Source organism: Drosophila ficusphila, unplaced genomic scaffold, assembly GCF_018152265.1.
Source record: "Drosophila ficusphila isolate 14025-0441.05 unplaced genomic scaffold, ASM1815226v1 contig_414, whole genome shotgun sequence".
NCBI classification, from domain to species: domain Eukaryota; kingdom Metazoa; phylum Arthropoda; class Insecta; order Diptera; family Drosophilidae; genus Drosophila; species Drosophila ficusphila.
In genome coordinates, this window is record NW_025064328.1 from 14,373,498 (window position 1) to 14,396,820 (window position 23,323).

The following is a 23,323-nucleotide window of genomic DNA, read 5'->3' on the forward strand; positions in this document are numbered from 1 at the left end:
TGGAAAAATGTTATTTGGGGCAGTGACTCTATATTCCCCACCGATTTCAATGGCATTGTAACGGTTACATCAACGTTAATTGCCCCGATGTGTTTATCTTATCGCCGGCATTAGCTGCCGTTTGACACAAGGTGTGAATTCAGTGTCGCAGTCACCAGCTGCTCGAGTGGGGCGATCTCCGCCTGGGTTGCGTTCCCAGAGCTCGATTGCCATTACTTTATGCGTCAGCTCGTCTCACAGCCGTGACGTCCACACAGTTCCACAGTTCCACCGGCCCCACAACCAGAACCATACCCAAAATCGGCGATTCCACGGCGACTCGGTGACAGTCGCGCGCCCACAGTCAAAGCCAACGGTTCAACACTCGATTTCGCGAGCAGGCGGCATATATCGCGCACATTATAAATATATACATTCATATGCATATATGTATATAGAACAGCCGATATTAAATTGAAGACAATTGTGAGTAGAGGTCGCGACAACGCAGCGCTAGACTCGCACGGTTGCTTGTGATCCCGGGCAAGACACTCCGATATCTGGGTTTTCGAGCACTTGAAACTGATTCGCGATCCCTGCCGATAAGCGCTATCTTTCGGGCGGCGAGTTCTTGGTCTCCCATTGTGCCTGAGCCCCCGTGCTAAGTGCTTTCTAATATACTCGCCGTGACTAATCGGGATAGTTTAGTGCCGTTTGAGTGCAAGGTAATCCACCTCAGCGAATCCCCCCGATAGGCCGTATCTGTTGCGTCGAGTTTCTGTTTCCTTATCCCTGTTTGTTGTTTGTTGGGACCAGGTGCTCCATTAATATTTTGATCCCCGCTAAGGCAGTTAATCTAATCAATGACATGGCAAGCTAAATGCCTTTTACGACTGTGTTTAAATTGGCTAGATAATTATTCACAGAGGTTTTCGGCTATGACCAGCCGGGAATCCGGCAGAGATTCAGATCTCCACTTCGGTGGCAGCACTGTTTATCTAATCGAAAACAAGACTATGTCGAACTTTAGTGACGAAGCATCGGTGGCCATATGGCGAGGGCATTATCTAATCGTTACTGTCATAACTAGGCGGAAATTCGGGGCCAAAAGTAACCGGTTGACTAATCGCACCTGGAAAAATTTCAATAAATCAAACCTCTGCTTTGGATCGAACAGGTGTTGATAAGGAGAGCCCAGCCATGTCGGACGCCCCCTCGAATTCCATCCGGATCCTGAGTCCGGAGCTGGCCAAAAAGGCGCACGACGAGCTGGGGGAGGTGCCCGAGCGGATCGACGAGGACATCGAAACGCTGCGCACGTGGATCTCCAAGCAGCCGCACCTGAAGGCGCGCCAGGATGCCCAGTTCGTGGTGGCCTTCCTGCGGGGCTGCAAGTACAGCCTGGAGAAGACCAAGCTCAAGCTGGACAACTTCTACGCGATGCGGGGAGCGGTGCCCGAGCTCTACAAGAACCGCGTGGTGGGCGACAAGCAGCTGAGCATCCTGGAAACAGGGTGAGTTGGGCCAACCTCTGCCCCGGATATCCAGTAGTAATCCCCGTCTCGTAACAGCTGTCTCCTCCGGCTGCCGCGGCCCTTGCAGCCAGACGGTCCTCGCATCCACATCTCCCGCTACGGGCAGTACGACTCCAAGAAGTACTCCATCGCCGAGGTCATCCAGGTGAACACAATGATCGGCGAGATACAGATCCGCGAGGACGACAACGCCATGATATCCGGCTTCGTGGAGATCATCGACATGAAGGGCGTGGGGGCAGGTCACATCTTCCAGTTCGACGCGGTGCTGGTGAAGAAGCTGGCTGTCCTGGGCGACAAGGCCTACCCCTACAGGCCCAAGGGCTTCCACTTCGTCAATGCCCCGGCGAGTGCTGAGAAATTCATGTCGATCGCGAAGAGTCTGATGAGCGAGAAGATTCGGAAAAGGGTGAGTTCTTAATAGAGTCTCTCATCAAACACGAGAAGCCTACATGGCACTTCTTTCCCACAGTTCCACATTCACTCCAAGCTGGAGAGCCTCTACAACTACGTGCCCAAGGAGTGCCTGCCCGTTGAGTACGGAGGCAGCAACGGAACCATCCAGGACGTGGTCAGCACATGGAGGACAAAGCTCTTGGCCTACAAGCCCTTCTTCGAGGAGGAGGCGTCCTACGGCACAAACGAAAAGCTGAGACGGGGAAAGCCCGTCAACGCCGAATCCCTGTTTGGGATCGAGGGCTCTTTCAGGAAACTGGATATCGACTAACATAGACACCGTTATAGCAAATAGTAGAGTTTTATCGTTAACTTTGTACAAACACAGACAAATCGGAACTAAAAAACTAGAAACAAAGTCAGCTTTAATAACTACGCTTAGAACACCTCGAGTGGAGAGCCCCTTTCAATTCTTTTGTGGCAGTATTCCAGTCCCTACAACTTTGCAACAGTGGCCTGTTTTGCCTTGTGGTTAATGAAGGTGAGTCCCTCGTCATGATATGGATTAGTGGCTTCTCTGACCCGCTCCAACCACTTGGCCACTTTCGGGAACTTCTTCTCATCCACTTTGTAATGACAGATCTCTGGAAAGGTATAGCCAAGACTAGTTACATAAACTACTCTGGGTGGTGGTAAAACCCACTCAGTTGATTGATTTCCGAAGCGCCCATAAGATCGGCCACGGTGAGGTTCGTTCCCGCCAGAAAGTCCTTCTCTAGCCAGAGGAGCTCCAGGAGGCTCAGGTTGGATTCCACGCCCTCAATCAAGTTCTGAATCTGTTCCGGCTTGGGTTTGGGGGCCAGTCCGTTGATGGGGAACAGCCAGACGTCGCGGAAGAACAGGGAGCAGGCCAGTCGGATGTTGAGGTGCTGCCACTCGAGGAACTCGTCCACCCGGGCTCTGGCCTCCACTGACTTCGGGTAGAGCCTTTCGTCGAACTGACCTTTGTCAGCGAGATAACTAAGGGAGCAATGTACGTGGTAAGTGAGTATGTGGATAGGGAGTGCGCGGATTTCTTACCGAATGATGGCTATGGTCTCGGCCAAGTGGAAGTCTCCGTGCACGATGGCAGGCACCTTTTGGAATCGATTGATCTTCTTGTACTCATCGGTCAATTGCTCAACTAAAAACTCACAAATTAGCCGGCGAAGTAGAAAGGCTTGGCTCTACTCACATTTGCGGAGGGCAATGGGGCAATACTCAATGGGCTTGTTGCCCAATTTTAAAGCCAACCAGAGTGCGCGGCTGGGCGGGGACAACAAATCGTAATAGAATCTAATTGACTTTGACATGGCGGTCCACTGCCTCGATCCTCAGTCAAAACTGCCGAACAGCCGGCGACTATGGGAATATACCATCTGGGAAAAGAGAAAATAAACAAAGCTCCAGTCCAAAGATCAATAGCGCCACCTTGCAGCACTGGTTGGAAGCTATTAAATAGTATAGTTGTCCCGCTCTGGAGGGTAAATTCAAAGAGGTTTTAAAATTATCGGGCCCAGCGAGCCAGTTACTCATGTAAAAGACTTAATTCGAGTTTGAACAAAAGAAACATATAATAAGGCACAGTCACGTGAATACAGTGATGTCTTAAAATTTTTATAAATGCAAACAATCAACGCGAGCTATGTTTAATCAAATCTTGGCACTGGCCGCCTGCTTGGAAGCCTTGTACAGGAAAGCGTGGGCCTCATCATGGTATGGGTTAGTGGTCTCCCTCACGCGTTCCAGCCACTTTGACACTTTCGGGAACTGCTTCTCATTTACGTTGTACTGGCAGAGCTCTGAGATAGGGAAAGTTAGATATTAAACTATGATAATTGTTTTGGCCTCAGACTTACTCATTTGATTGACTTCCGAAGCTCCAAAAATATCTGCCACAGTGAGTTTATCGCCAATCAAAAAGTCCTTTTCCAGCCAGATGCGTTCCAAGAGGCCCAGGCTGCCCTCCACGTCCTTAATTAGCTTTTTCACAGTCTCTGGTTTTGGGGCGGGTGCAAGTCCTTTAGCAGGCAGCAGCCAGACTTGGCGGAAAAACAGGGAGCACACCATGCGGACATTAAAGTGCTGCCACTCCAGGAACTCATCCACGCGGGCACGGTCCTCCAGGGTCTTCGGGTACAGCTGCTCGCTGAAAACCCCTTTGTCCGAGAGATAGCTGCAATGTGAATGATATAGTTGATGTTTCTAAACACATTGAGGTGGAAGCCTACCGCACTATGGAGACACTCTCGCCCAGCTGAAGTTTGCCATCAACGATGGCCGGCACCTTTTGGAAGCGGTTGATACTCCGGTACTCGTCGGTCAGTTGCTCCTCTAGAATAGGAATACCCAAATATTGTATCAACCGGCTTCGTGGTTACTTGACACTTACGTTTTCGCAAGGCTACCGGGCAGTCTTCGAAGGGCGTTTTGCTCAACTTCATCGCAATCCACACCGCCCGGGAAGGCTGTGATAGAAAATCATAATAGTACCTAATTGCCTTCGACATATTGACAAGCTATTGACCAGCTGGAACGAAACAACAGGGTAAACACAAAACACAAAAATACAGCCCCAGGTGGATTGTCAAAAAGCTTTGAGCGAAAGCTATATATCAGTCCAAGGTTCAACCTCGTCATCTTTCAACACTATATGTTCACAAAAACGTATAGCCATCCCGCTCTAGCAAGAGATCCGAAAGGGCGGGTAAAAATACAAATTCAAATCGAAAGGTTTGCTGGAAATATTCTCAATCAATCAAACCCACTGTTTAGCCTTGTATTTGGCACTCCCCTTTTGCTACTTATATCACTTATCAGTTACAAGTCTTAGTAAAATCAAACACACAGATACGTCAGACAGACATCGGACGCGTTTATCTAGCCCAGATAAAGTATATTACCCCTAGCATTTAGAAATGAACCCCGAAGTAATACATCTGGGTGTGTAAGTTATAATTGTACCGACATTTAAACAAATTCGCTTTATTTATTAACGCACTCAACATGGGGTCTACAATACATTGTCACTTTTAACTGTAGTCATATAACTATGTATGTATTATCCATAAATATAGATGCATGTATATGTGTAAACTAGTATCAAAAATTAGTAGAAACGACACTTAACCAACGGAAAAAAATTATCGAAAATATATATATATTCATGTACCGTATGTATAAAATAAAAGCCAACAACAACTTAGCACGCAAGTAGAAGACGTTTAGGATTTCATCATAAAAATGCATTTTGGGATCATGGTAGGATGAATCGTGCGGGTATATATGTATGTACATAAATATACATATGGACATACATAGTTTCCCTCGCGACCGGACGTTAGAATGTGTTTAAGTATGTGCGTTTGCGTTGATAAGGACAACAATAAATTAAAATCGAAAATAATGTGAGGTTTTTATGCCATTTGATGGCGTTCCATTTTCTTCTTATTGGTTTTAGTGTGCACTTGTTTATCATATTGTTCAATTTGCTTTTAGTTTCGATGTTTTTTGTGGTTGCATTTATAAAATATCAGGTTCTGCTATGACCAAGGATCGCGATAGCGCTGTAGTGTCTATACATTCCAGAGTGTATATATGTTTGTGGACCGGGCTGTGTGCTCAGAGGGCGTTCATATAGGAAGTGCTTCAGAATATACAACTAGCTGCCGGCCAGCGCCTCAATCGAAGTTCAGCTTCCGGAAGGTTCCGTCGCTCGGAACGCTGGGCACCAGCGGAGCGGCCTGCTCCTTCTCGCTGGCCGCCCGCAGCTTCTCGTCGACGCCGTACCGCTCGTCTTCCTTGAAGTACTCGGCGAAGCTGTTGAGCTGCGTCTCGTAGCGCGCCATCGCATCCGCCAGGGCACCGTTCTCGCCGCCCATCTCCACGGGCAGGTACTCCTTGCCGATCGCCTTCTGCAGGGACTCGATGTTGGAGTGGATGTGCAGCTGCAGGAGGGAAGGAGTTACTGCTGGAACATAAGAGGCCAACCCCTTCGGACTCACCAGCTCCTTCTGCTTCATGACATTCCGGACCAGCCCCAGCACGAACTGGGTCTCCCTGGAGGCGTTCACGATGTGGGTGGCCACCAGGTTCGTCGGGATGCCGTGCTCTAGGAACGCGTTCATCCGCTTGAACATGCCCGGGTCGAACTGCAGCAGCAGGGAGTAGGGGATCTTGGTGAAGTCGATGATCTCCACCACGCCGGCCACGTTCCAGTTGTCGTCCGTGTTGAGCTCGATCTCGGCGCGGAAGGCGTGGAACCTGAATATGTCGCTGACGCTGTGCTTGGAAGGCTCGATGTGACCCATGCGTGTGAAGTGGATGCGCGGCCCTCCGGGGCCGATGGGGTTGGGCAATGTGGCGAAGATACTGCGGTGGAAAGTCGATTAGAGTGCGCGCTCTCAGATGTCAGATATGGGGGAACCCCCGAACTCACCCGGAGCGAGCCAGTTCGAGCAGCTTGTCGTCCACCAGGCGGCTCTTGAGCAGCTCGCGCTCCTTTGTCTTGTAGGTGTAGTAGAAGAGCACCCGCTTCTTGGCCACGTCCACGTCCCAGTGGCAGAAGCGCAGGAAGGCCACCAGGAACTGGTCGTCGGTCCGCGCCTCCAGGTAGTTCTGCTCGTTGATCCAGGTGCGCAGGGCCTCGATCTTGGCGACCACCTCGGAGGAGTCCTCGCCGAGCGTCGTCCTTGCCACCTCGGCCAGCTCCGGCACCAGGGGTCGTATCTTGGCCATGGTCACGGGGATCTGCAGGAGGATGGAGTCACGCCTTAATTTTGAGCTTCGAAGCCAAAGGTTGAAGGGTTCTGCGGTGTGTGTGCTGTGGCCAGGTGCGAACACGACTAATCGAAGCGACGCTGCCCGCCTGCCTGGACTGGCCCGGAATGGGTTGGGGTGCCGATTGGCATTGGTATCGGAGCGGAGCGGAGCGGGACGGCGGGCACACTGGGGCAAAGGCACCCGAAAAACAAGCTCACAGTGACAAGCGAATTGCGGCGCCTGATTACGCGATATCAGTGACCGATAGGGCAAACACAAACAGCCATGTTTGGGAGATATGATAACTTCTCTACAGCGACTAGCTCTGCCTCAAATTGTCATATTGTTTGTAAATTAAATCATTATTCAATTACAGTTAATTAACTAAGGAGGAACTTGTGTAACCAGCTTATAAAATATATTTAACTTTTGGTTTCAGCTTCGAATTATTTTCATTTTTCACCTATAGCCCATGTGGCTACGATCTGAATGGTTTTCGATGTTCAAAAGAGTATTAGCTATTGGTTCTTGAGGTCATCTGAACGGGACCGCTCCACCACTCGTAAGTCCCTAAGCACTGGCTACAAGTGTACGCATAAAAATCTTTTCTCTCAAAATAGCACCAGACCACTTGAAAAGGCATCAGCTCTTAATAGCCATAATTTGGTAATTCCAGCCAACTGTGCGATAAGATATCGCCTGCGTGGTTCGATCTCCGGACTCTGGATACAGTTTCCCCGGCAGCTGCACAAAATTCGCCGCGATACCGATGCAGGTGCTATCTAATCTGTACCGCAGCCCGATTCGGGTTGGATCGAACGGGAAGTTTGGCCAAGGGAGCGGCGCGAATGGCGGAGTGGCTATCAGCCGAGTGAGTAGCCATAAAGGCAGTAGATTAGCTCTTGACGGCTACGTTTCGGCCGGAGATTTCGACTGGCGTGCGATTAGGCGGCGTTTAGTAGCCATCCAGCTGCCACGAAGCAAGCGACTTCCCAGAAATGGCCGATCTGCGTCCCCTGAGCGCCGAACTCCGCCAGATAGCGGAGAAGGAGCTGAACGAGGTGGAGGACCGCCTGCCCGCCGACCTGGCGGCTCTGCGGGACTGGCTGGCCAAGCAGCCGCATCTGAGGGCCCGGCAGGACGACCAGTTCCTCGTCGGCTTCCTGCGCGGCTGCAAGTTCAGCCTGGAGAAGACCAAGTCCAAGCTGGACCACTTCTACACCATCAAAACGCTCATGCCGGAGCTCTTCGGCAGCCGATTGGTGGACGAAAGGAGCCTGGCCCTCTGCCGCACGGGGTGAGTGGAGCTCGGATGCGCGAATTGGGGATATAACCCGAGCCGAAATTCCCTTCCAGAACTTATGTCCGACTGCCAAAGCCCTGGGGACCCGGTGGCCCCCGGCTGCAGCTCACAAACTACGAGAAGTTCGACCCGAAGCAGTTCAAGCTGTTGGACCTCTTCCGCTACCAGACGATGGTCTCGGAGCAGGCCATCCGCGAGGACGACAACAGCAACGTCAGCGGCTACGTCGAGATCATCGACATGGGCAAGATGAGCCTCAGCTTCCTGGCCCAGCTGGACTTCACGCTCATCAAGAAGATGGGCATTTTCGCCGAAAAGGCGCAGCCCACCCGCCTGAAGGGCGTCCACCTGATCAACTGCCCCAAGGAGGGAGTGGCGCTGCTCAACCTGGCCAAGAGCCTCATGCCCAGCAAGCTCCAGCAGCGGGTGAGTAACCACCCGGCGAGCAGCCGACTAGTTGAAGCCACTTGTGCTAATTTAGTTTCGCCGCTTATCGGACACTTCACGGGGATTATCAGGCAGTCTGGCAGGCGCTGATAAGCGTTGGAGCGCTCACCCTTGAACTGTTAATTAATATTTCACAAATCACAGCAATTAACTTTCGAGCGACGCTTGGGCATTGCCTAAGGTCAGTTGACCACGCACATGTTCCCTTATCTTCGAGGCGCTAGCCCGAGGCCCAGAGAAACATATATCAGCACATTTTGCAGGCAGGGCGAAGCGCGGGAAGATATATCACCAGATAGCAACACAATCCCCAACTCATGATCTTCTCCCTCCGCAGTTTCACGTGTACAAGAACCTGGACCAGCTGAACGAGGTGATACCCCGCGAATACCTGCCGGAGGAGTATGGCGGCAGCAACGGACGCATAGCCGACATCCAGGCGGAGGCGGAGCAGCAGCTGCTGGCCTACAAGAGCTACTTCGCGGAGGACTCCCGGTTCGGAGTGGACGAGCAGCTGCGACCGGGGAAGCGGGTCAGTGCCGACTCCATTTTCGGCGTGGAGGGGTCCTTCCGCAAGCTGGACATCGATTGAAGTCAGAACTCTCTGACTGCAAACAAGAGTTTTTCGAAATTAAAGGCAGCATCTGCAATCCTGAACGAAGCGTTACTTGACTTTTGGAGCGACATATGGCTGGATCGCAGAGCCATTAGCTCTTAGCGGGCACTATCTGTGACACTTGCTAATGGCTTTGTCAATCAGCCAGCGGACTTATGTGGGATCAGTTTTGGGCCATGTTAATGGGCTGCACGCGAGCCAGTTCCTCAGCGGAAGGCGGCCAAGCAGGAAGTCCACGGGATGTCCTCGTTCTCGAGCAGCGACGAAGTGCGTAGCAGCCAAGCCTCCAGCAGCGGAGAAGTAAAGTCTGTCTGCTTAGTTCGATTTCAGCAAGTGGGACTTCCCCGCGGAGCGCATCTGGCTGCACAAGTCCGACGGGGAGATCACCTGGAAGATCTGCACCTTCCTGCCGCTGATTGCCTTCGGGCTGTACGGGAACTTCACCATGGTCTACCTGATAGCCGCCAACCGCTCCCTGCGCTCGCCCACCAACCTGATCATCGCCAACATGGCCGTGGCGGACCTGCTGACGCTGGCCATCTGCCCGGCCATGTTCATGGTGAACGACTTCTACCAGAACTACCAGCTGGGCTGCGTGGGCTGCAAGCTGGAGGGCTTCCTGGTGGTGGTGTTCCTCATCGCCGCCGTGCTCAACCTCTCGGTGGTCAGCTACGACCGCCTCACGGCCATCGTGCTGCCGCGGGAGACGCGGCTGACGGTGCGCGGAGCCCAGGTGGTGGTGGTCTGCACCTGGGTGCTGGGCATCCTGCTGGCCTCTCCCCTGGCCCTCTACCGGGTCTATAGGGTGCGCGTGTGGAAGAACTTCACGGAGCGGTACTGCAAGGAGAACACCGTGGTGCTGCCCAAGTACTGGTATGTGCTGATCACCATTCTGGTGTGGCTGCCGCTGGGCATCATGCTCATCTGCTACGCTGGCATTTTTTACAAGGTGAGCAGAGTTCGTGAGTTCGTGGGGTTCCTTCGTAATAAAGCAGTTCATATGCAGCTCGATCGGTACGAGAAACGGGTCCTGAGTCGCGAGAATCCCCTGTCAGTCAGCTACAAGCGCTGCGTGGCCAAGACCCTGTTCATCGTGGTCGTGGTTTTCGCCGTTCTCCGGCTGCCCTTCACCATCCTGGTGGTCCTGCGGGAGAAGTACTTCGACGAGGACGTCTCCGTCAGCAGCGGAATGCAACTCTTCTGGTACATCTCGCAGTACCTCATGTTCCTCAACGCCGCCGTCAACCCGCTCATCTACGGATTCAACAACGAGAACTTCCGAAGGGCCTACTACCAAATCTCCTGGGTTCAACGGTGCAGAAACGCAGCCAAGATGACGAAGGAATCCAAGACACCGAGTCACTGCTGCTACTGTGCCTTTATGAAGAAGGGACAGCCGAAGGCAGAAGAGCCGGAGCGGCCAGGAAACGTTGGGGAGGACGTTGGCAAGACTTTATCCACAGGGGAGCCAACGGCCAAGTCAACCGAGAGAGCTCGAGATGATCGGGCAGAGCAACTTGTTTCGGAAATCGAGGCAGAAGGGTTTATATGAAGGAAATCGTATATGAACAAACATAACTATATAACCCACTTAAGTACCTATGTATATGTTCTAATATACCCACTATCGTATGGGAAATCAAAACAGCTGAGCATGATTATTAATCAGAGCTTTAGGAACCGTTCAAAAATCTTCGCTCGATAGTAAAAACCAATTAGTGCACGTGGCACGGCTTGTGTTTCGTTTAGCAGCATTTAAAAATAGCTAATTATATGTGTCAAATGTGTCGCGTTCTGTTTGTATTGACCCTCTTGGGTTTGTTTGCCCCGGGTCGGAGTTTGGAAGTGACCTTCCAGGAATCCTACCCCACACACTTGTTCAATTCGGATCAGGAATCTATTCCGCACAAGCGGGCGGCGGATGTTCCTCAGTTTTTCGACCAAGGTTCTAAGTTAACTCGCATAACAAACTTTATTTACAATTAGAATTTCGACGGCCAAACCGCTCAGGCTAAACCAAACAATTCAGACTTCATGTAGCCAAAGCCGTGGCTCTCGAGGAACCGGATGAACTGGCCCATGTTCATCACTCCCTCCTCGGCGTTGAAGAGCTGCTCGCTGAAGTCCTCGAATCCGCGCTTGCGCTGCCGCGGTTCCGTTCTCACCACGCTGATCTTCTGCCACCGAAGCGCCTTGATGGTGCGCCAGAACTCCTGGACATTCTCGGACTCCCCTTCGACACATATGATGCCTGGTTTGCCGGGTCTGCTGAAGCCAGTGAGCTGCAGCTGGCGGGCCTGGCGCACGAGCTCCTGCCGCTTGGCGGTGGACTTGATGTGGTGGGAGTAAATCCACATCCGCTCCAGGTGGGAGGGCGTCTTGTGGTTCTGCGGGGGATCTTGTGGTTCTGCGGGCTGCACCACAAACTCGGAGGCGGGGCGCTGCAAGAGGTCCTCGATGTGCTCCTGCAGCCAGCTCAGCAGCTGGAAGATGTACGGCTCGGCGTCCTCCTGCCGCCTTTCGCTCTGGAACTGCTCCAAGTCGCTCTTCAGGCGCTGCTCCCTGGATTTTCCCAGCAGAGGAGTATGCACGCTGACCCGTGCCCACTCCAAAAGCGGATAGAGGTGCGGCAGCTCCACTCGGACCTCCACGCTCTGCTGGGCGGGCAGGCTCAACTTGACCACGTACTCCAGGTGCGAGAGCAGATCGGCAGCGGGCCGACCCTCGTCCGCCGCGAGGAACTCACTGAAGTCGGCCACGACCCCGGCATCGAGCATCTGCAGCTCTCCGGGTGCGCAGTAAATGGAGCTCAGCAGCTCGAGCTCCTCCAGCTGCTGGCCGATGCAGCGGCGGTAGGTGATCAGCTCCTCCGCGGCCATGGCTGACGGAGAGGTAGAGAGAATTGTTTGGTTTAGTCAGCGGCGGCGCTTTGCTTACGATCCTATCCTATAGATGAAGGTCAAAATGCAAATGGCTGGCGGGTTATCTTAGCGAATTGAATAATAATTGGAGAATGTTAATCTCTGTGCCACTCCCAGCTAGCTTTAGCTTCGACGGACTGACGCGGGTGGCCTCCGTGCCAGTGCCCTTCCCCCTGGACATCTGCATCCTCCAGTTGCCGACGGTCAAGTACGCCACCGCCTTGCACAAGAACGCGGACGGCCTGCGTCACCTTGCAGTGTATGCCTGGCGTGCAGCGGAGCAGGATTACCAGCTGCTCGTGCATCTGGCCGCACCCAAGGCGGTGGCTCTGGACTGCCTGGCCTTCGCTGGAAGAGGCTATGTGGCGGTGAGTTACAACCTGTCCGAGCCCGTAGGCCAGGCTCGAGAAGGATCGCCCATCTACGAGCTCTCCCCGGAGACGGGGATTCGCACGGTGCAGTACTTCTCGGGAACACGGCTGCGGGGAATGTACCTGCGGATCAGCAGCCAGGAGCTGACCCTTCTGCAGGCCTTCGACGCGGAAGCCAAGTGCCCCTACTTCAAGTGGACGGGCTCCAGTTTCCGGCGGCTGGGAGCGATTCCCTGCAGCAACGCTCGGCGATTGGAGGCCTTCGGCATCGACTATACCGACTACGTGGCCGTGGCCAACTACGCGGACGCCCAGGGCCGCACTTCCACCCGCTCGGAGATCTTTAGGTGGGATGCCGCGGCCCAAAGGTTCCGCCTTTTCCAGCAACTGCGCAGCAACGGAGCCGTGGACGTCAAGTACTTCAGTCTGCCGGTGAACGAGGTCAGCCGGCGGCACTTCCTCGTCCTGGGAAACACAGTTGGCGGATCAAGCTCCGAAGCGGGCGAGGCCGACACCGTGATCTACGTTTTCGAAAAGGGCCAGTTCGTGCCCTACCAGCAGTTAAGTTTCTACGCCCTGGAACGACTCTTGCCGGTTGAGGTGACTTGCGCATTAAATACTGAAGACATTCCCATAATTCCCAGTCCTTTAGCACTCCATCTCCGAGAAGTTCCTGTTGCTGGTGGCCTGCAACAAGCAGGACGTCCAGATCTACAACCTCAACGACTGGAGGTTCGAGGAGTCCAAGGTGCAGTTCACCGAAGGGGCATTCAGCCGTGGAGTGGCCAGGATGAGGAGCTATGAGGAGGGGGGTCACAGCTATTTGGGTAGGCAATCATTCGGAGTTGAGACGTAACACAACCGAGTTTCGCCTTTTCAGTAATTGCCAACGAGAACATGGCTGCCAACGAGACGAACATCTTTCAGCCGCTCTACAAACAGGATGAGCATGCCAACATCCTCCGCCAGCAAATCATTGACTGGGCTCGAGAGCAAATAAAGCGTCTGGAGCAGGTGAATGTGGATCAGCTGTTTAGAAGACTGCAGGTAAGTCAACTGAACTTCAAGATTCCGTAACACGTACATCGCATTTTAAAATAGGAAAAACTGAGGAAACGCGAGGAGAAACTGCAGTGGTCAGTCATAAACGAAGTAAACACCGAATCGGTAAGGCTGCTCACTGAAATAAGATAGATTGATACCAGCGAGGTAATTATCCCTATAAAGTTTGTAGACCGCCAGATGAATCTGACTCCGAACTACTGGAAGGCTCTTGAGCTAATTACGCAGGCCTTAGATGTGCTCGAACGCAAAGCAATCGAAGCAAGCACCAGTCATCCCGCCAAGAGATCCGCTGACAAGCCAACTGAGGAACTAGACTTCGAGGTGGTCACGGTGGACACCCTGGTGGTGCACGAGACCGTCCGAGCAGATCGTATCAACGGAGTTAATACGAAGACCCCTGTTTTTGAGTCCATTAGTGCCAGCAAAGTTTTAGTGAGCGAGGAGTACAGTGAGCCCGCAAGGAAGCAAAAAAGACCGCGCCTGGAGAAGCTGATAGTAAAGAACCTGACGCTGGAGGGCAAGATCAACGGCATCAAGTGGACAGATCTCATGGAGCAGACCTTGAAGCGCAGCGGAGAGGAAGTGCAGTTCATAAAGGCACCCGCAGACCTCGAACGCCTGCAGGCCGAGGCTGTGCAGGTCAACAGCAACGAGGTCAACGACCGGCCGCTGAGTCAGCTTATCCCGGTGGATGGCGGCGACTTTATTGTCCAGCAGGACGTCCAGTTCGCGCAGCCTGTCCAGGTGAACCGTCTGCTCATCAACCAGCGGCTGAACCACATCCACGTCGATCGCCAGCGCTTCGATGCGCTGCTCAAGGAGGCGAATTACACTCAGGTCATCGAGGGTCCCAAGCGATTTGAGAATGTCCGCGTCCTGGAACCGATTACCATTGCGGTGGGTATCTCAGATAGTGCTTGGCCAACTTTCGTATCGACTACGGTCTTTTCAGGGACAAATGATGGGCGCCGAATTGAGGGCAATGTCGCCGGCAAAGGTGACCCACAAATCCGTACAACTGAGTGGGGATTTTGTTATAGACGGCGATGTAACCATAGGACGGCTGCTGCAAATGAGCGATTTAGTGGATCAGGCCACTCAGAGATCAGCAGCAGATGTATTCAGTCGAGGCCTGCGGGTTGACCAACCGCTGGATAATGTGAATCTGAACTTTTTGCAACCCCTGTCGGCTAACAACACAGAACTGAGCTTCCTGAATACCCAAGACCTGCAAAACCTGGTTAAACTGAACGTGGATGAGGTGCAGTTGGTGCAGGCAAAGAAGATCTTTCCCCAGGGTCTGGAAATCGTGGATGGCTTCGGTGAGGTGAAGTGGCTAAACGGTATCGATACGGAGAGACTCCCGGAAATGCTGTTAACCAAGAGCGGCAACCAAACCATTTCGACTTCAATTGAACTGCAGGGTTTGGAAGTGGAGTCAGTGAACTCATCCCTGGTGCTGTTGAACGGCTACGGGGTGGAGGACTACCTACAAGTTGACCAGGATCAGAAATCAAATGGAACGCTCTATGTTAAGCACTTGGATGCTGGGGAGGTGAGCGTGGAAGACCTGCACTTGAATGGCCTCCTTTTTGGCCAGCCCCTGTCCTCCATCTACGCATATGGTAGCCAATCCCTAGACAGCTGGCACCTGCCACCCGACTTTAAGGGAACACTATATGCCCAGAATCTGTGGGTCAGCGGAAACATTAACCAAGTGAACGTGGCCCAAGTGGAACATCAATTGCAGCAACTGGCGGGCAACATCAAATATGTGGGCGATTTTAGCTTCGACCATGAGGTGAACATAAGTTCGCTTAGCTTTGAAAACTCCCTAAACGGAATTTCAGCCCACCAATTCGGTCGCTGTTGGCTAGAATCCGAAGGAGACCAGACATTCACTGCTCCGCAAAAGCTTTCTTCGCTGGTCAGTGATCAGGGCATGTGGCTGGATGGAAAGCTGAACAACCACTCCCTGGAGGATCTTGTTAGCCGTAGCTACAGACTCAATACACCGGAGCACCTGCAAGCAGTGCGATTTGGTGAGTATCAGGAGATCCTTTTGTATTAGAAGGAGGCTATCGCTTACTTTGCTTCTCAGAGAATCCCATTGTGTTGCAATCGGAGCTCCAGTTGGGTAAAATAAATGGCCTCCGAGTGCCGGAGGATATGATTTACCACGACGGTGGAGGCTATCTCTCTGCCCCAGTTAGCATAGACGGTAACTTGGAGGCAGCTGACTTCTGCAACATTACCAACCTTAATGGTTACCCTCTGGATGCGTTGGACGAGTATTTAAATGGAAAACCTCAGCACACATTTATGGCGGAAAATGTAAAGTTTGACGGGGCGCCTTCGTATCACCAGCTAAATGGTTATAATTTGAGCAAGCTGCTAGATGAGGTTTGGCTAGACAACGAGCAGATTGAGCTACGGGGATTGAAACTTGATTCCGGGGACGTTGAAGGCCTGTTGGAGTTCCAGGTGGGCGAAAAAAAAACACAACAGAAGCCCATTGCGTCTTTACTGAACCATTTTATCACAGGGAACTCTTAATGGGCTTCACGTAGAACACATCAGGCAAAACTATTTCAGCAAGACGCGCAGCAACCGAATGAAAACTCCCCTGCGTTTCCTGCATGACGTCACGTTCGCCCAGCCTCCAGCAGCCAACAACGTGGAACTACGACGTGGCAGCTATGACGCACTTGTGGAGTGGAGCGCCAGGTGAGCGAAATTGGCCAAGTGATCGCGGGGCAAAGGGTAATCGAAAGGGGTTTATTGGGTATCACGTTTCACTTTCGCAATTGTTTACGCGCTAACAGTTTTAGAGTCACTGCACCTGCACAAGTCAGCTGTGCATTCCGTTTTGCCAGGTGAAATTTCTGTACACGTTTACAGTTTGCGCGCGAGGCTTGGGTAGCACTTGTTAAAAACACCTGCAGGTGTGCTTAATTACCTCGTCAATTGGTCGCTGATTGGGTTTGGTTAAATGCACTTTTTACGGTCGGGCAGTTTCGGCAGAGAGACGATTGTGTTTTGAAACAACAAAAACGCTTTCGATGGAATCCCAAACGCCTCTTCGTTAGCGATGGTAGAAGCTTCTATCCGTAAATCGTTCGCTATCGTCTATCGACAAATAACCGTTAAGCCAAATTTTAAAATTGTACTTGAGATACTTTTTTATTTCAAATTATAAAAAATATATTTTAGCAACGTCTCGCTGGATTTTGATAAATTTGTAGCCAACACCTTAAAAACTTCCGGAGTTCACTACATTAGTGGAAAATGGGAGCTGACAGAGGCCACAGTTTCCGGAGATTTGAATAAAGTCCTTATAAACCAGTTGAATTTAGTTGATGATATTGTAAGAACGCCCCAAGGCAACGACAGTAATGCTCCCGTGATTGTTGATGGCCTGAAAATTGTTAGCAACGCCACGATAAATCGCTTGCATGTTTCACCTGAAAGCCGAGTGGCCGAGGTTCCCGTGGCCAAGTGGATCAACGAAGCCGCCTATCTCTATGGAAATCACAGCATTTCTGGAACCACCCGCCTGGAAAATGTAAACCTCTACAACGATCTTTCCGTAAGTGGCACTGTCAATGGAGTTCTTTGGCATCCGGATAATCTCCTCTTGCGGGACAAGGAACAGGAGGTGCGGGGATCCCTGGTTATGGACAATAGTCTGCCCAATCGCAGGCAAATCTTTAGCAACAATGTAAAGAATCTCTGGGTGGACACAGTCAATGGTCTGCCAGTGAACGAGTTATTGGCCAACAAGGCCCAAAACAGGCCTAATCTTCACGTCAAGAGCCAGCTTATTTTCACCCAGCCATTAACCGTGGGTCACTATGAGGTGGAGAACGTAAATGAACCTGTGGATAAATTCTACAGAAGAAAACGGGGCATTAACACGAACACCATTGAAGCTTGGAAACAGTTTCAGGAAAATTTGGATGCTTTAAAAAGAGATTAACCCGTAAGTAAAATCAAACATTAAAAATAGGCATTCTTCTTAATTCTTTGATCTCACCCACTAGAGCCACCAAAGGTGCTGAAATACTTTGCCTTGCTGCAGGAGCTGCCTCATAAGGATTCAAAACTAGAGATCATCTCCTCGGGAGGCGGTGATGTACTAACCATATGGGAGCAGGGATCCAAGGAAATAATTCCCTATACTTGGTCTAGGGACAAACAGCGGTTCAGTCGTAATTCAAGTAAGTTATGTAGATTTATTTGCATATGAACATACATTCGACAAATTTGAACTTAAGCTAGGGACACACGAATCCGGCATGATCGCGGTTAAATCTCAACCCTAAAATTCATTTAAAACCCCACGTTTTGGCGTGCACAGTGCCAGTTTAAAAAAGTCCAGAAAAGTTACGACGATCCATGTCGAGGGGAACAGTGGGCAAAAACGAAGTGCAGCGACGCAACGCAGAGGGTTAGACAATAATACAATTAATACAAGAAGGGACTTAGGCAGGCTCCAAATCTACTTTCGAGTTCGTCTACTATTTTAGCTGAGTAATCATTCAAATTGCGAGTATCAGTCGGGCTACTTCTCCAGTTCGTCGCACTGCACATCGAGGATGGCGCGTAAGATGGCCAGCTCCAGCTTGGCGGAGGCGCGCGAAGAGAGTCGGTTCATCACATTGGCCACGTACAGGCCGAGTGACTCGTGTCGCGACGAGTTGCAAAGATTCTTGAAGAAGGTCGGCGGCAGCGAGTTGTCGAAGTTGCCCAAGTTTATAATCTCGGGCGTGTTCGAGGATGCGGCGTTAATTTTCGAGTCGAAGATGATGTCGTTCTTAAAGTCCAGCTCCTCGATGTGCGGCGAGAAGCCATTCGTGGAAGCCACTGACGTGGAAGCAATGGTGGCGGCCGTCGACGAAGTGGGCCCTCCCCCGATGCCACCGTTGATCTGCTGGGTCGGCGGAATGGTGATGATATTGATGCCCGGCGGCGGTGTCTGGTTGTCCTCCCTCTCCTTCTTCACCTGCATCAGCTGAGCAGTGGTTGTGTGCACCACTCCGGCGGATGGCTGGACCTCTGGTATGTTAGAGCTTGCTGGAGTGGTGGCCGCAGCTGCAGCGGTCTGTTTTGGGCTCGTGGTCTTCAACAGCTTTTTGTGCCCCGGAGAGGCAGTGTACTCTTCGGAGAGTTTGCGCTTCAGGGACTCTGGCAGCTGGATAGTGGTGCGCGACGAAGCGGATCTCAGGCCACTGGCTGGTGGCTGCTGACCAGATGTGGACTTCGGCGCAGTCCCTGCTGACGAACCGGGCGCCTTCTTCACGGTGATGCCCTTCTTCTGGAGTACAGCTGCGGCGGCGGACAACGAGTTGCTCGTCGTGGAGCGCGGTGTGTTGTTGGCCAGTGTGTTGAGCAGCTTCTTCTCCTCAAAGGCAGGACGGGGTGTGTCCACGTTGGGCCTGGAGTACACCCGCTCGTCCTTTTCTGGCGACCCCGTGCTGTGCGACTTTGTCGGACTCTCACCGTCGGAGGACGCCGAACCGGTGGAGTTGGCCGGCTGCCCGTCATGGTGAACGTCGTCGTCTTCCTCCGGCTCCTGCACCTCTAGCATCTCGTATTCCTCCACCTCGTCCAGGGGCCCTTGATCGCTGCGGGGAATTGGAAAGCCGGTTATTCTATGGTCCTGCACACTAGAGCAACTACTTACTCTTCCTCTTTGATAGAGGGCCTGGACTCCTGATGAATCTGGTGCATCAAACCGAAGAGTTTCCACGCAGAGTTTCCCTTGAGCTTTTCCTGCTCGTACTTCTTCTGCAGAACGATGAAAATGGAGCGTGACTCGTGTACTGAGAGCTTGTTAAGGCGCCCAATCCTGGCCCACGCTTCCTCTTGCTCTTGCTTGCTTGCGCCGCCATTGTTTGGATGCAAAGCCTTCTCCTTGGCGATGTCCTGCAGAATCTTGTCCAGTTGGATCGTCATTTTGGTCAGCGACTTGCGGCCCGCTGGTTGCGCGTTCTTGTTAATTTTGGAGGCTGTTTTGTTTACAACGCAAGTCACAAAAAACAATATTAGCTAGTTTGCTGCAGAGCCCTTTTCGCTTGGTTTTTGCACTCCGCTTTTTCGCGTTTCTCTGCTTCCCTCTCCTCTTCTTCTTCTTCTGTATTTGGCGTCGGTAATTTGGCGGAAAATGTGACCGTGTCTAGCGAATATACCGAGATGCAATCGAACTGTAACGTAAGGGTCATTTGAAATGGGAGAATATTGACAATCAAATATACATACAGTACTCTCTCAGAAGGCTAACCTGAATAGTTGAAGAGTACTTTATTGAAAAACGAATTTGATTATATTTATTAAGTTGTTATGATAAAACTCGTGTTTTGAGTAATTTCAATATTTCAAGAGCCAGAACATCAGGGTGGCCATATCAGTTTTTATTTCTGTCGCTACCCAACACTAATTTACTAGGGACAAATTCAAACTAAAATTTTATTGAAACCCTTCTTAATAATGCATCTGTTTACAACGACACTACGTTTACTTTTTCTGGACCCGGGATGCACTTGACCGTTTCTAGTCGCGTGGGCTCATCCGGCCTTGCAGGACTGCTGACCATGAAAGGGAACTCCTCCAACCCGTAGCAGGCGGCCGCATAGTTTCCCAGCCGATCCACTGCGATAACGGCGCCCATAAATTCCTTGTGGTGCTTCAGAATCCGGCGGAGGCCGGTGGCTTTCCCGCCCGCATGGCCTCCACTGCAAGGAGCGAGGGCAGAAAGCGCATCATTACGTCCCCGTCTCCCGTGGCCACTGCTGCTCCCACCTCGTTATCCGCATAGCCGCCAGCTCCCGGGATCGGGGAGTCCCCCACTCGGCCGGGGATTTTGTGACGCGCCCCGTTGGTAGAGGTGCCCGCGTGGATGTTACTCTCCACATCGATGGCAATCATGCCAATGGTGTCGTGGTTCTTGCGCCCAATCTCGTACTCGTTTCGGGCCCGATCCTCCTTCCAACGAGTCAGCGGCGTGGGCCGCGGCTTGTAGGGGCCGCAGGAGACCTTCGGGTCCGGATGCACATTCCTCCAGAAGTTCGGCTGACAGTTCTCCGCTGTCCACTGCTGCCACATGTCCTTTGACTCCGGCGTAACCAGTGACTCGGACTCGAAGCCCATGGCATTAGCGAAGGCAGAGGCTGCGTCGCCCACCAGCATGGTATGCTGAGTGTGTTCCAGGACATGACGGGCCACCTTGATAGCGTCCTTAATGCGCCGCAGCCCGGCCACCGCGCCCACGTCCAATGTGCCACCGTCCATGACCATGGCGTCTAGTGTGGTTTCGCCCGACTCGTCTGGCGATCCGCCATAGCCCACAGTTCGGTCGCACTGCAGCTTCTCGCACTTGGAGCACCCCTCGACGACAGCGTTCCGCGTCTGGCGGAGGCCGCCCTTGCTCTGCTTGAGGATCCGCCAGGCCAGTACGTTGGCGGCCGTAAAGTTCCAGGTGTTGATAACCATTGGTAGGAGCTGACCCGTCGTCCGAAGACCAGAACCTGCCTGGGCATTAGCACTAGCAGAACTTGTGGACTTGGAGCTGCAGAAAGTTGAATTTAAACGACAAAGGCTTGCAAACCCATTGCTGCTCACCCGAACGCCGATGCCAACGTTGGTTTCGGTGAAGTTGCCACCGCCAGGCTGCCAGTCGCCATGGAAGTAAAAAAAGCAGCCAGAGGCATCCTTTGAAGCGCCTCTCCATTGTTAATTATGATTGCACTAGGAGTAGACGTCGTTTTTATTGCAACCAATGCTGGTACACTGCCGTGAAGCGCATAAAATCTGCTTTTAAATGCTTTGTGGCCTAACCTCACTCCGTTGTTTTCTTATCTGTTGTTTTCAAATACCCTTTTTAAACAGTCTTACAAATGTTACATTGACTTTGAAAAATGAATTCCTTCATAGAAAATACTGATTTCTAAATTCACTGAAAAAATGTATGCATTTTTCGAATTTAGTTCAGGAAGTTAGTTTTTCAAGAAATTATATTAATAATGCGTACATTTAAAGAACCGCTTTTTTATTCGTTGCCCTAACTATGATTTAAAGGAAGTGTATACACAAGCTCACAAAACTAAATTTATGTAAAATTTGTTGTTTTAGGCTTGACAGCACTGCCACAGCTTAAGCAACTCATGGATAAATATACTCAGGACGCAGAGTCCACTACAAAAATGGAGTTCGGAGAGCTCAGGTTGCAGTGCGGAGGAATCAAAGAAGAAAACCAGATAGTAATCCAATGCCAGGATAAACAAAACCACAGCAGGGTAGCAGTCGTTGATGGACGGAATGCAAAACAGCTGCTGTTAGTCGCCAACACAGATGACATGCCCATTTTGGTGACGACTTCCAAAGCTGTGGAGCTTTGGAGGTTCAGATATGGCAACTATTCGCTTGTGAGTAGCTTGCAGGGAGGGCAGGTGGAACACATAGCCAACATAGAACGGAAAGCCGGCATGGCAAGCGGTTTTACGGCGTTCCTGGCTTCATCGCCAGCAGCAGAGATCCGAATTTACAGGTAGATCCTTTGGAACTGATTTAGCGTTGGATTCACAATGTTCTATCCATTCCACAGCCACGACACCAGGGAATTTTATCTGGAACAAGTGCTAGGACTCCCAGATTCAAAGCTGCCGCGCGAAATGAAATTCATGTATCTGCCCGAGTCGGAAGACCTGCTCCTGTGTGTTTCGAATGTGCTGCAAAACCAACCGCTCACCATCTACCAGCACCTCGGGGCAGCCGGATTCCAGCAAATTCTCGGAGACAGTGTCCTGCCGGAGGCTCGTGCCTTGCAGGTGCTCCAGCTGCCCGACCAAAAGCTCAGCCTGCTTTCCGTGGCTACGGGGAAAGCAGTCTACTTGGTGCAGCCACTATTTAACACTCTTTAGATCACTTTTGTTTCGTTTTTCCTAATAAAAATTACTTTTTATTAACCGTTTTTGCGTGGGCCTTCAATTACACTGCTTAGTCGTCGCTGGACTCGACGTTCTCGGTCTGCAGTTTCTTGAACGTGGACACCGGCACATAGGTCACGTAGGTGTACAGCTTGTTGGGAGAGTCCTCATCGTCGTTGCGACGACGCGCAAGGCGCACGCGGATGCGGAATGGAGTGGACCTGCAAGGGATTAGCGGGACCGTTAGAGAGGATGCTCTTCAAAAGGTTTAAGCTGGTTAACGCACCTGATACCCTTGGACCAGATGTGCTTGTTCAGACGGGTGTCGATCCTCACATCGGTGGTGCCCATCTCCCGCTCGGCAAACTTGCGGATCTCCTTGATGGCGCGAGGCGCACGCTTCTTGAAGCCAATGTTGTGGACACGCTTGGCCAAGTGAATGGTGCACTCGCGGGTCACGACCTCGTTGATCGCCGATTTGTTGATCTTCTCGCCCTTGGTCTTGGTCATTGTGCTGTTAGGCCGCAACGGTGCAATTCAATATCCTGCAAGGTTACAAAGCGTTAATACTAGACTTGCAAAACAATAACAATATATATGCGGAAAACATCCATCCTCCGAAAAATTGCACAGGAACTAATGCACAGGGAATTATTTACACGTGGTTTCGGGTTTACACATTGTGCACTTTATAACTCGGAGTCTATTCTGTGAAAATCTTCAATGTTTCTTAAATAAAAAGCCAATTTGGCAAATCATGATGTTTATTGCATTTATTCCGTCCAAATCCTCGAGTTTTGTCGATTAAAAACTTAAATTCCGAATTTACGAACCTCTCCGGAAATGAAAGCCTCGAAAAAGAAAGAAGAAGAGGCGTTAGAGGTGGATGCAGCTAGGTGGAGCGGGTAAACCGGCTCTATCGGTATATCGATAACTGCTTATGATATCGATGTTTTGTGCAACGGT

The 23,323-nt window shown here is 51.5% G+C and overlaps 11 protein-coding genes across 13 annotated transcripts; 4 read left to right on the top strand and 7 right to left on the bottom strand.

Moving 5' to 3' along the window:
* The first annotated feature begins 161 nt into the window (after positions 1–161).
* LOC108090961 (retinol-binding protein pinta) lies at positions 162–2,328 on the top strand. 2 transcript variants are annotated; one of them, XM_017189905.2, is made up of 4 exons: positions 162–704; positions 1,157–1,493; positions 1,551–1,923; positions 1,987–2,328. In XM_017189905.2, the coding sequence occupies exons 2-4, from the start codon at positions 1,180–1,182 to the stop codon at positions 2,239–2,241; spliced, it is 942 nt and encodes a 313-aa protein (XP_017045394.1). In that variant the 5' UTR covers positions 162–704; positions 1,157–1,179; the 3' UTR covers positions 2,242–2,328. The 2 variants fall into 2 exon arrangements, with proteins under 2 accessions (XP_017045394.1, XP_017045395.1); XM_017189906.2 differs by having other exon boundaries at positions 162–465.
* On the bottom strand, positions 2,253–3,339 carry LOC108090963 (glutathione S-transferase theta-1). Its single transcript, XM_017189907.2, has 4 exons — positions 3,145–3,339; positions 2,991–3,093; positions 2,614–2,930; positions 2,253–2,554 (listed from the first exon to the last, which is right to left on the bottom strand). Exons 1-4 carry the CDS (start codon positions 3,260–3,262, stop codon positions 2,406–2,408), a joined length of 687 nt encoding a protein of 228 aa, XP_017045396.1. The 5' UTR covers positions 3,263–3,339; the 3' UTR covers positions 2,253–2,405.
* Positions 3,340–3,498: 159 nt separating this feature from the next.
* LOC108090760 (glutathione S-transferase theta-3) lies at positions 3,499–4,544 on the bottom strand. Its single transcript, XM_017189592.2, has 4 exons — positions 4,342–4,544; positions 4,181–4,283; positions 3,809–4,125; positions 3,499–3,751 (listed from the first exon to the last, which is right to left on the bottom strand). Exons 1-4 carry the CDS (start codon positions 4,457–4,459, stop codon positions 3,603–3,605), a joined length of 687 nt encoding a protein of 228 aa, XP_017045081.1. The 5' UTR covers positions 4,460–4,544; the 3' UTR covers positions 3,499–3,602.
* Positions 4,545–4,897: 353 nt separating this feature from the next.
* Positions 4,898–16,506, bottom strand: LOC108090756. 2 transcript variants are annotated; one of them, XM_017189588.1, is made up of 4 exons: positions 16,393–16,506; positions 6,388–6,698; positions 5,954–6,320; positions 4,898–5,896 (listed from the first exon to the last, which is right to left on the bottom strand). In XM_017189588.1, exons 2-4 carry the CDS (start codon positions 6,684–6,686, stop codon positions 5,630–5,632), a joined length of 933 nt encoding a protein of 310 aa, XP_017045077.1. In that variant the 5' UTR covers positions 6,687–6,698; positions 16,393–16,506; the 3' UTR covers positions 4,898–5,629. The 2 variants fall into 2 exon arrangements, with proteins under 2 accessions (XP_017045077.1, XP_017045078.1); XM_017189589.1 differs by lacking the exon at positions 16,393–16,506 and having other exon boundaries at positions 6,388–6,809.
* Positions 7,355–9,117, top strand: LOC108090757 (alpha-tocopherol transfer protein). The gene is made up of 3 exons (XM_017189590.2): positions 7,355–8,007; positions 8,067–8,439; positions 8,798–9,117. Exons 1-3 carry the CDS (start codon positions 7,709–7,711, stop codon positions 9,050–9,052), a joined length of 927 nt encoding a protein of 308 aa, XP_017045079.1. The 5' UTR covers positions 7,355–7,708; the 3' UTR covers positions 9,053–9,117.
* LOC108090647 (neuropeptide FF receptor 2) lies at positions 9,317–10,628 on the top strand. The gene is made up of 3 exons (XM_017189425.2): positions 9,317–9,343; positions 9,396–10,025; positions 10,083–10,628. The coding sequence occupies exons 1-3, from the start codon at positions 9,317–9,319 to the stop codon at positions 10,626–10,628; spliced, it is 1,203 nt and encodes a 400-aa protein (XP_017044914.1).
* On the top strand, positions 10,674–22,401 carry LOC108090753. The gene is made up of 13 exons (XM_017189585.2): positions 10,674–11,021; positions 12,115–12,968; positions 13,021–13,195; positions 13,249–13,415; positions 13,470–13,535; positions 13,596–14,330; positions 14,386–15,475; positions 15,535–15,917; positions 15,979–16,160; positions 16,647–17,415; positions 17,477–17,653; positions 21,564–21,978; positions 22,036–22,401. The coding sequence occupies exons 1-10, from the start codon at positions 10,850–10,852 to the stop codon at positions 17,410–17,412; spliced, it is 4,590 nt and encodes a 1,529-aa protein (XP_017045074.2). The 5' UTR covers positions 10,674–10,849; the 3' UTR covers positions 17,413–17,415; positions 17,477–17,653; positions 21,564–21,978; positions 22,036–22,401.
* On the bottom strand, positions 11,030–16,495 carry LOC108090758 (RWD domain-containing protein 2B). Its single transcript, XM_017189591.1, has 2 exons — positions 16,393–16,495; positions 11,030–11,957 (listed from the first exon to the last, which is right to left on the bottom strand). Exon 2 carries the CDS (start codon positions 11,953–11,955, stop codon positions 11,083–11,085), a length of 873 nt encoding a protein of 290 aa, XP_017045080.1. The 5' UTR covers positions 11,956–11,957; positions 16,393–16,495; the 3' UTR covers positions 11,030–11,082.
* On the bottom strand, positions 17,649–19,584 carry LOC108090754. The gene is made up of 2 exons (XM_017189586.2): positions 19,120–19,584; positions 17,649–19,060 (listed from the first exon to the last, which is right to left on the bottom strand). Exons 1-2 carry the CDS (start codon positions 19,389–19,391, stop codon positions 17,998–18,000), a joined length of 1,335 nt encoding a protein of 444 aa, XP_017045075.1. The 5' UTR covers positions 19,392–19,584; the 3' UTR covers positions 17,649–17,997.
* LOC108090755 (putative N(4)-(beta-N-acetylglucosaminyl)-L-asparaginase GD10667) lies at positions 19,888–21,000 on the bottom strand. Its single transcript, XM_043208301.1, is given in 2 exon segments — positions 19,888–20,138; positions 20,141–21,000. Coding segments are annotated over 2 exon segments (990 nt in total). The 5' UTR covers positions 20,925–21,000; the 3' UTR covers positions 19,888–19,932.
* On the bottom strand, positions 22,362–23,280 carry LOC108090761 (60S ribosomal protein L31). The gene is made up of 3 exons (XM_017189593.2): positions 23,191–23,280; positions 22,644–22,902; positions 22,362–22,578 (listed from the first exon to the last, which is right to left on the bottom strand). The coding sequence occupies exons 2-3, from the start codon at positions 22,865–22,867 to the stop codon at positions 22,428–22,430; spliced, it is 375 nt and encodes a 124-aa protein (XP_017045082.1). The 5' UTR covers positions 22,868–22,902; positions 23,191–23,280; the 3' UTR covers positions 22,362–22,427.
* Between the last annotated feature and the right edge of the window lie 43 nt (positions 23,281–23,323).

What these genes read in the sequence shown, in the direction of transcription:
- LOC108090754 (XM_017189586.2), bottom strand. Translation starts at nt 19,391, where the DNA reads ATGACGATCCAACTGGACAAGATTCTGCAGGACATCGCCAAGGAGAAG. An exon ending in CCCTCTATCAAAGAGGAAGA is followed by an intron (nt 19,061 to 19,119) that starts GTAAGTAGTTGC and finishes AATTCCCCGCAG; the next exon opens with CGATCAAGGGCCCCTGGACG.
- LOC108090760 (XM_017189592.2), bottom strand. Translation starts at nt 4,459, where the DNA reads ATGTCGAAGGCAATTAGGTACTATTATGATTTTCTATCACAGCCTTCC. An exon ending in CCCGGTAGCCTTGCGAAAAC is followed by an intron (nt 4,284 to 4,341) that starts GTAAGTGTCAAG and finishes TTCCTATTCTAG; the next exon opens with AGGAGCAACTGACCGACGAG. An exon ending in GAGAGTGTCTCCATAGTGCG is followed by an intron (nt 4,126 to 4,180) that starts GTAGGCTTCCAC and finishes TTCACATTGCAG; the next exon opens with CTATCTCTCGGACAAAGGGG.
- LOC108090961 (XM_017189905.2), top strand. Translation starts at nt 1,180, where the DNA reads ATGTCGGACGCCCCCTCGAATTCCATCCGGATCCTGAGTCCGGAGCTG. An exon ending in CTGAGCATCCTGGAAACAGG is followed by an intron (nt 1,494 to 1,550) that starts GTGAGTTGGGCC and finishes GTCTCGTAACAG; the next exon opens with CTGTCTCCTCCGGCTGCCGC. An exon ending in GCGAGAAGATTCGGAAAAGG is followed by an intron (nt 1,924 to 1,986) that starts GTGAGTTCTTAA and finishes TCTTTCCCACAG; the next exon opens with TTCCACATTCACTCCAAGCT.
- LOC108090756 (XM_017189588.1), bottom strand. Translation starts at nt 6,686, where the DNA reads ATGGCCAAGATACGACCCCTGGTGCCGGAGCTGGCCGAGGTGGCAAGG. An exon ending in CTCGAACTGGCTCGCTCCGG is followed by an intron (nt 6,321 to 6,387) that starts GTGAGTTCGGGG and finishes TTTCCACCGCAG; the next exon opens with TATCTTCGCCACATTGCCCA. An exon ending in TCATGAAGCAGAAGGAGCTG is followed by an intron (nt 5,897 to 5,953) that starts GTGAGTCCGAAG and finishes TCCCTCCTGCAG; the next exon opens with CTGCACATCCACTCCAACAT.
- LOC108090753 (XM_017189585.2), top strand. Translation starts at nt 10,850, where the DNA reads ATGTGTCAAATGTGTCGCGTTCTGTTTGTATTGACCCTCTTGGGTTTG. An exon ending in TGGAACCGATTACCATTGCG is followed by an intron (nt 14,331 to 14,385) that starts GTGGGTATCTCA and finishes CGGTCTTTTCAG; the next exon opens with GGACAAATGATGGGCGCCGA. An exon ending in CTTGTGGAGTGGAGCGCCAG is followed by an intron (nt 16,161 to 16,646) that starts GTGAGCGAAATT and finishes AATATATTTTAG; the next exon opens with CAACGTCTCGCTGGATTTTG.
- LOC108090757 (XM_017189590.2), top strand. Translation starts at nt 7,709, where the DNA reads ATGGCCGATCTGCGTCCCCTGAGCGCCGAACTCCGCCAGATAGCGGAG. An exon ending in CTGGCCCTCTGCCGCACGGG is followed by an intron (nt 8,008 to 8,066) that starts GTGAGTGGAGCT and finishes ATTCCCTTCCAG; the next exon opens with AACTTATGTCCGACTGCCAA. An exon ending in CCAGCAAGCTCCAGCAGCGG is followed by an intron (nt 8,440 to 8,797) that starts GTGAGTAACCAC and finishes CTCCCTCCGCAG; the next exon opens with TTTCACGTGTACAAGAACCT.
- LOC108090758 (XM_017189591.1), bottom strand. Translation starts at nt 11,955, where the DNA reads ATGGCCGCGGAGGAGCTGATCACCTACCGCCGCTGCATCGGCCAGCAG.
- LOC108090963 (XM_017189907.2), bottom strand. Translation starts at nt 3,262, where the DNA reads ATGTCAAAGTCAATTAGATTCTATTACGATTTGTTGTCCCCGCCCAGC. An exon ending in GAGACCATAGCCATCATTCG is followed by an intron (nt 2,931 to 2,990) that starts GTAAGAAATCCG and finishes TTGCTCCCTTAG; the next exon opens with TTATCTCGCTGACAAAGGTC. An exon ending in TTCGGAAATCAATCAACTGA is followed by an intron (nt 2,555 to 2,613) that starts GTGGGTTTTACC and finishes ATACCTTTCCAG; the next exon opens with AGATCTGTCATTACAAAGTG.
- LOC108090647 (XM_017189425.2), top strand. Translation starts at nt 9,317, where the DNA reads ATGTCCTCGTTCTCGAGCAGCGACGAA. An exon ending in CGTTCTCGAGCAGCGACGAA is followed by an intron (nt 9,344 to 9,395) that starts GTGCGTAGCAGC and finishes CTGTCTGCTTAG; the next exon opens with TTCGATTTCAGCAAGTGGGA. An exon ending in ACGCTGGCATTTTTTACAAG is followed by an intron (nt 10,026 to 10,082) that starts GTGAGCAGAGTT and finishes GTTCATATGCAG; the next exon opens with CTCGATCGGTACGAGAAACG.
- LOC108090761 (XM_017189593.2), bottom strand. Translation starts at nt 22,867, where the DNA reads ATGACCAAGACCAAGGGCGAGAAGATCAACAAATCGGCGATCAACGAG. An exon ending in ATCTGGTCCAAGGGTATCAG is followed by an intron (nt 22,579 to 22,643) that starts GTGCGTTAACCA and finishes AATCCCTTGCAG; the next exon opens with GTCCACTCCATTCCGCATCC.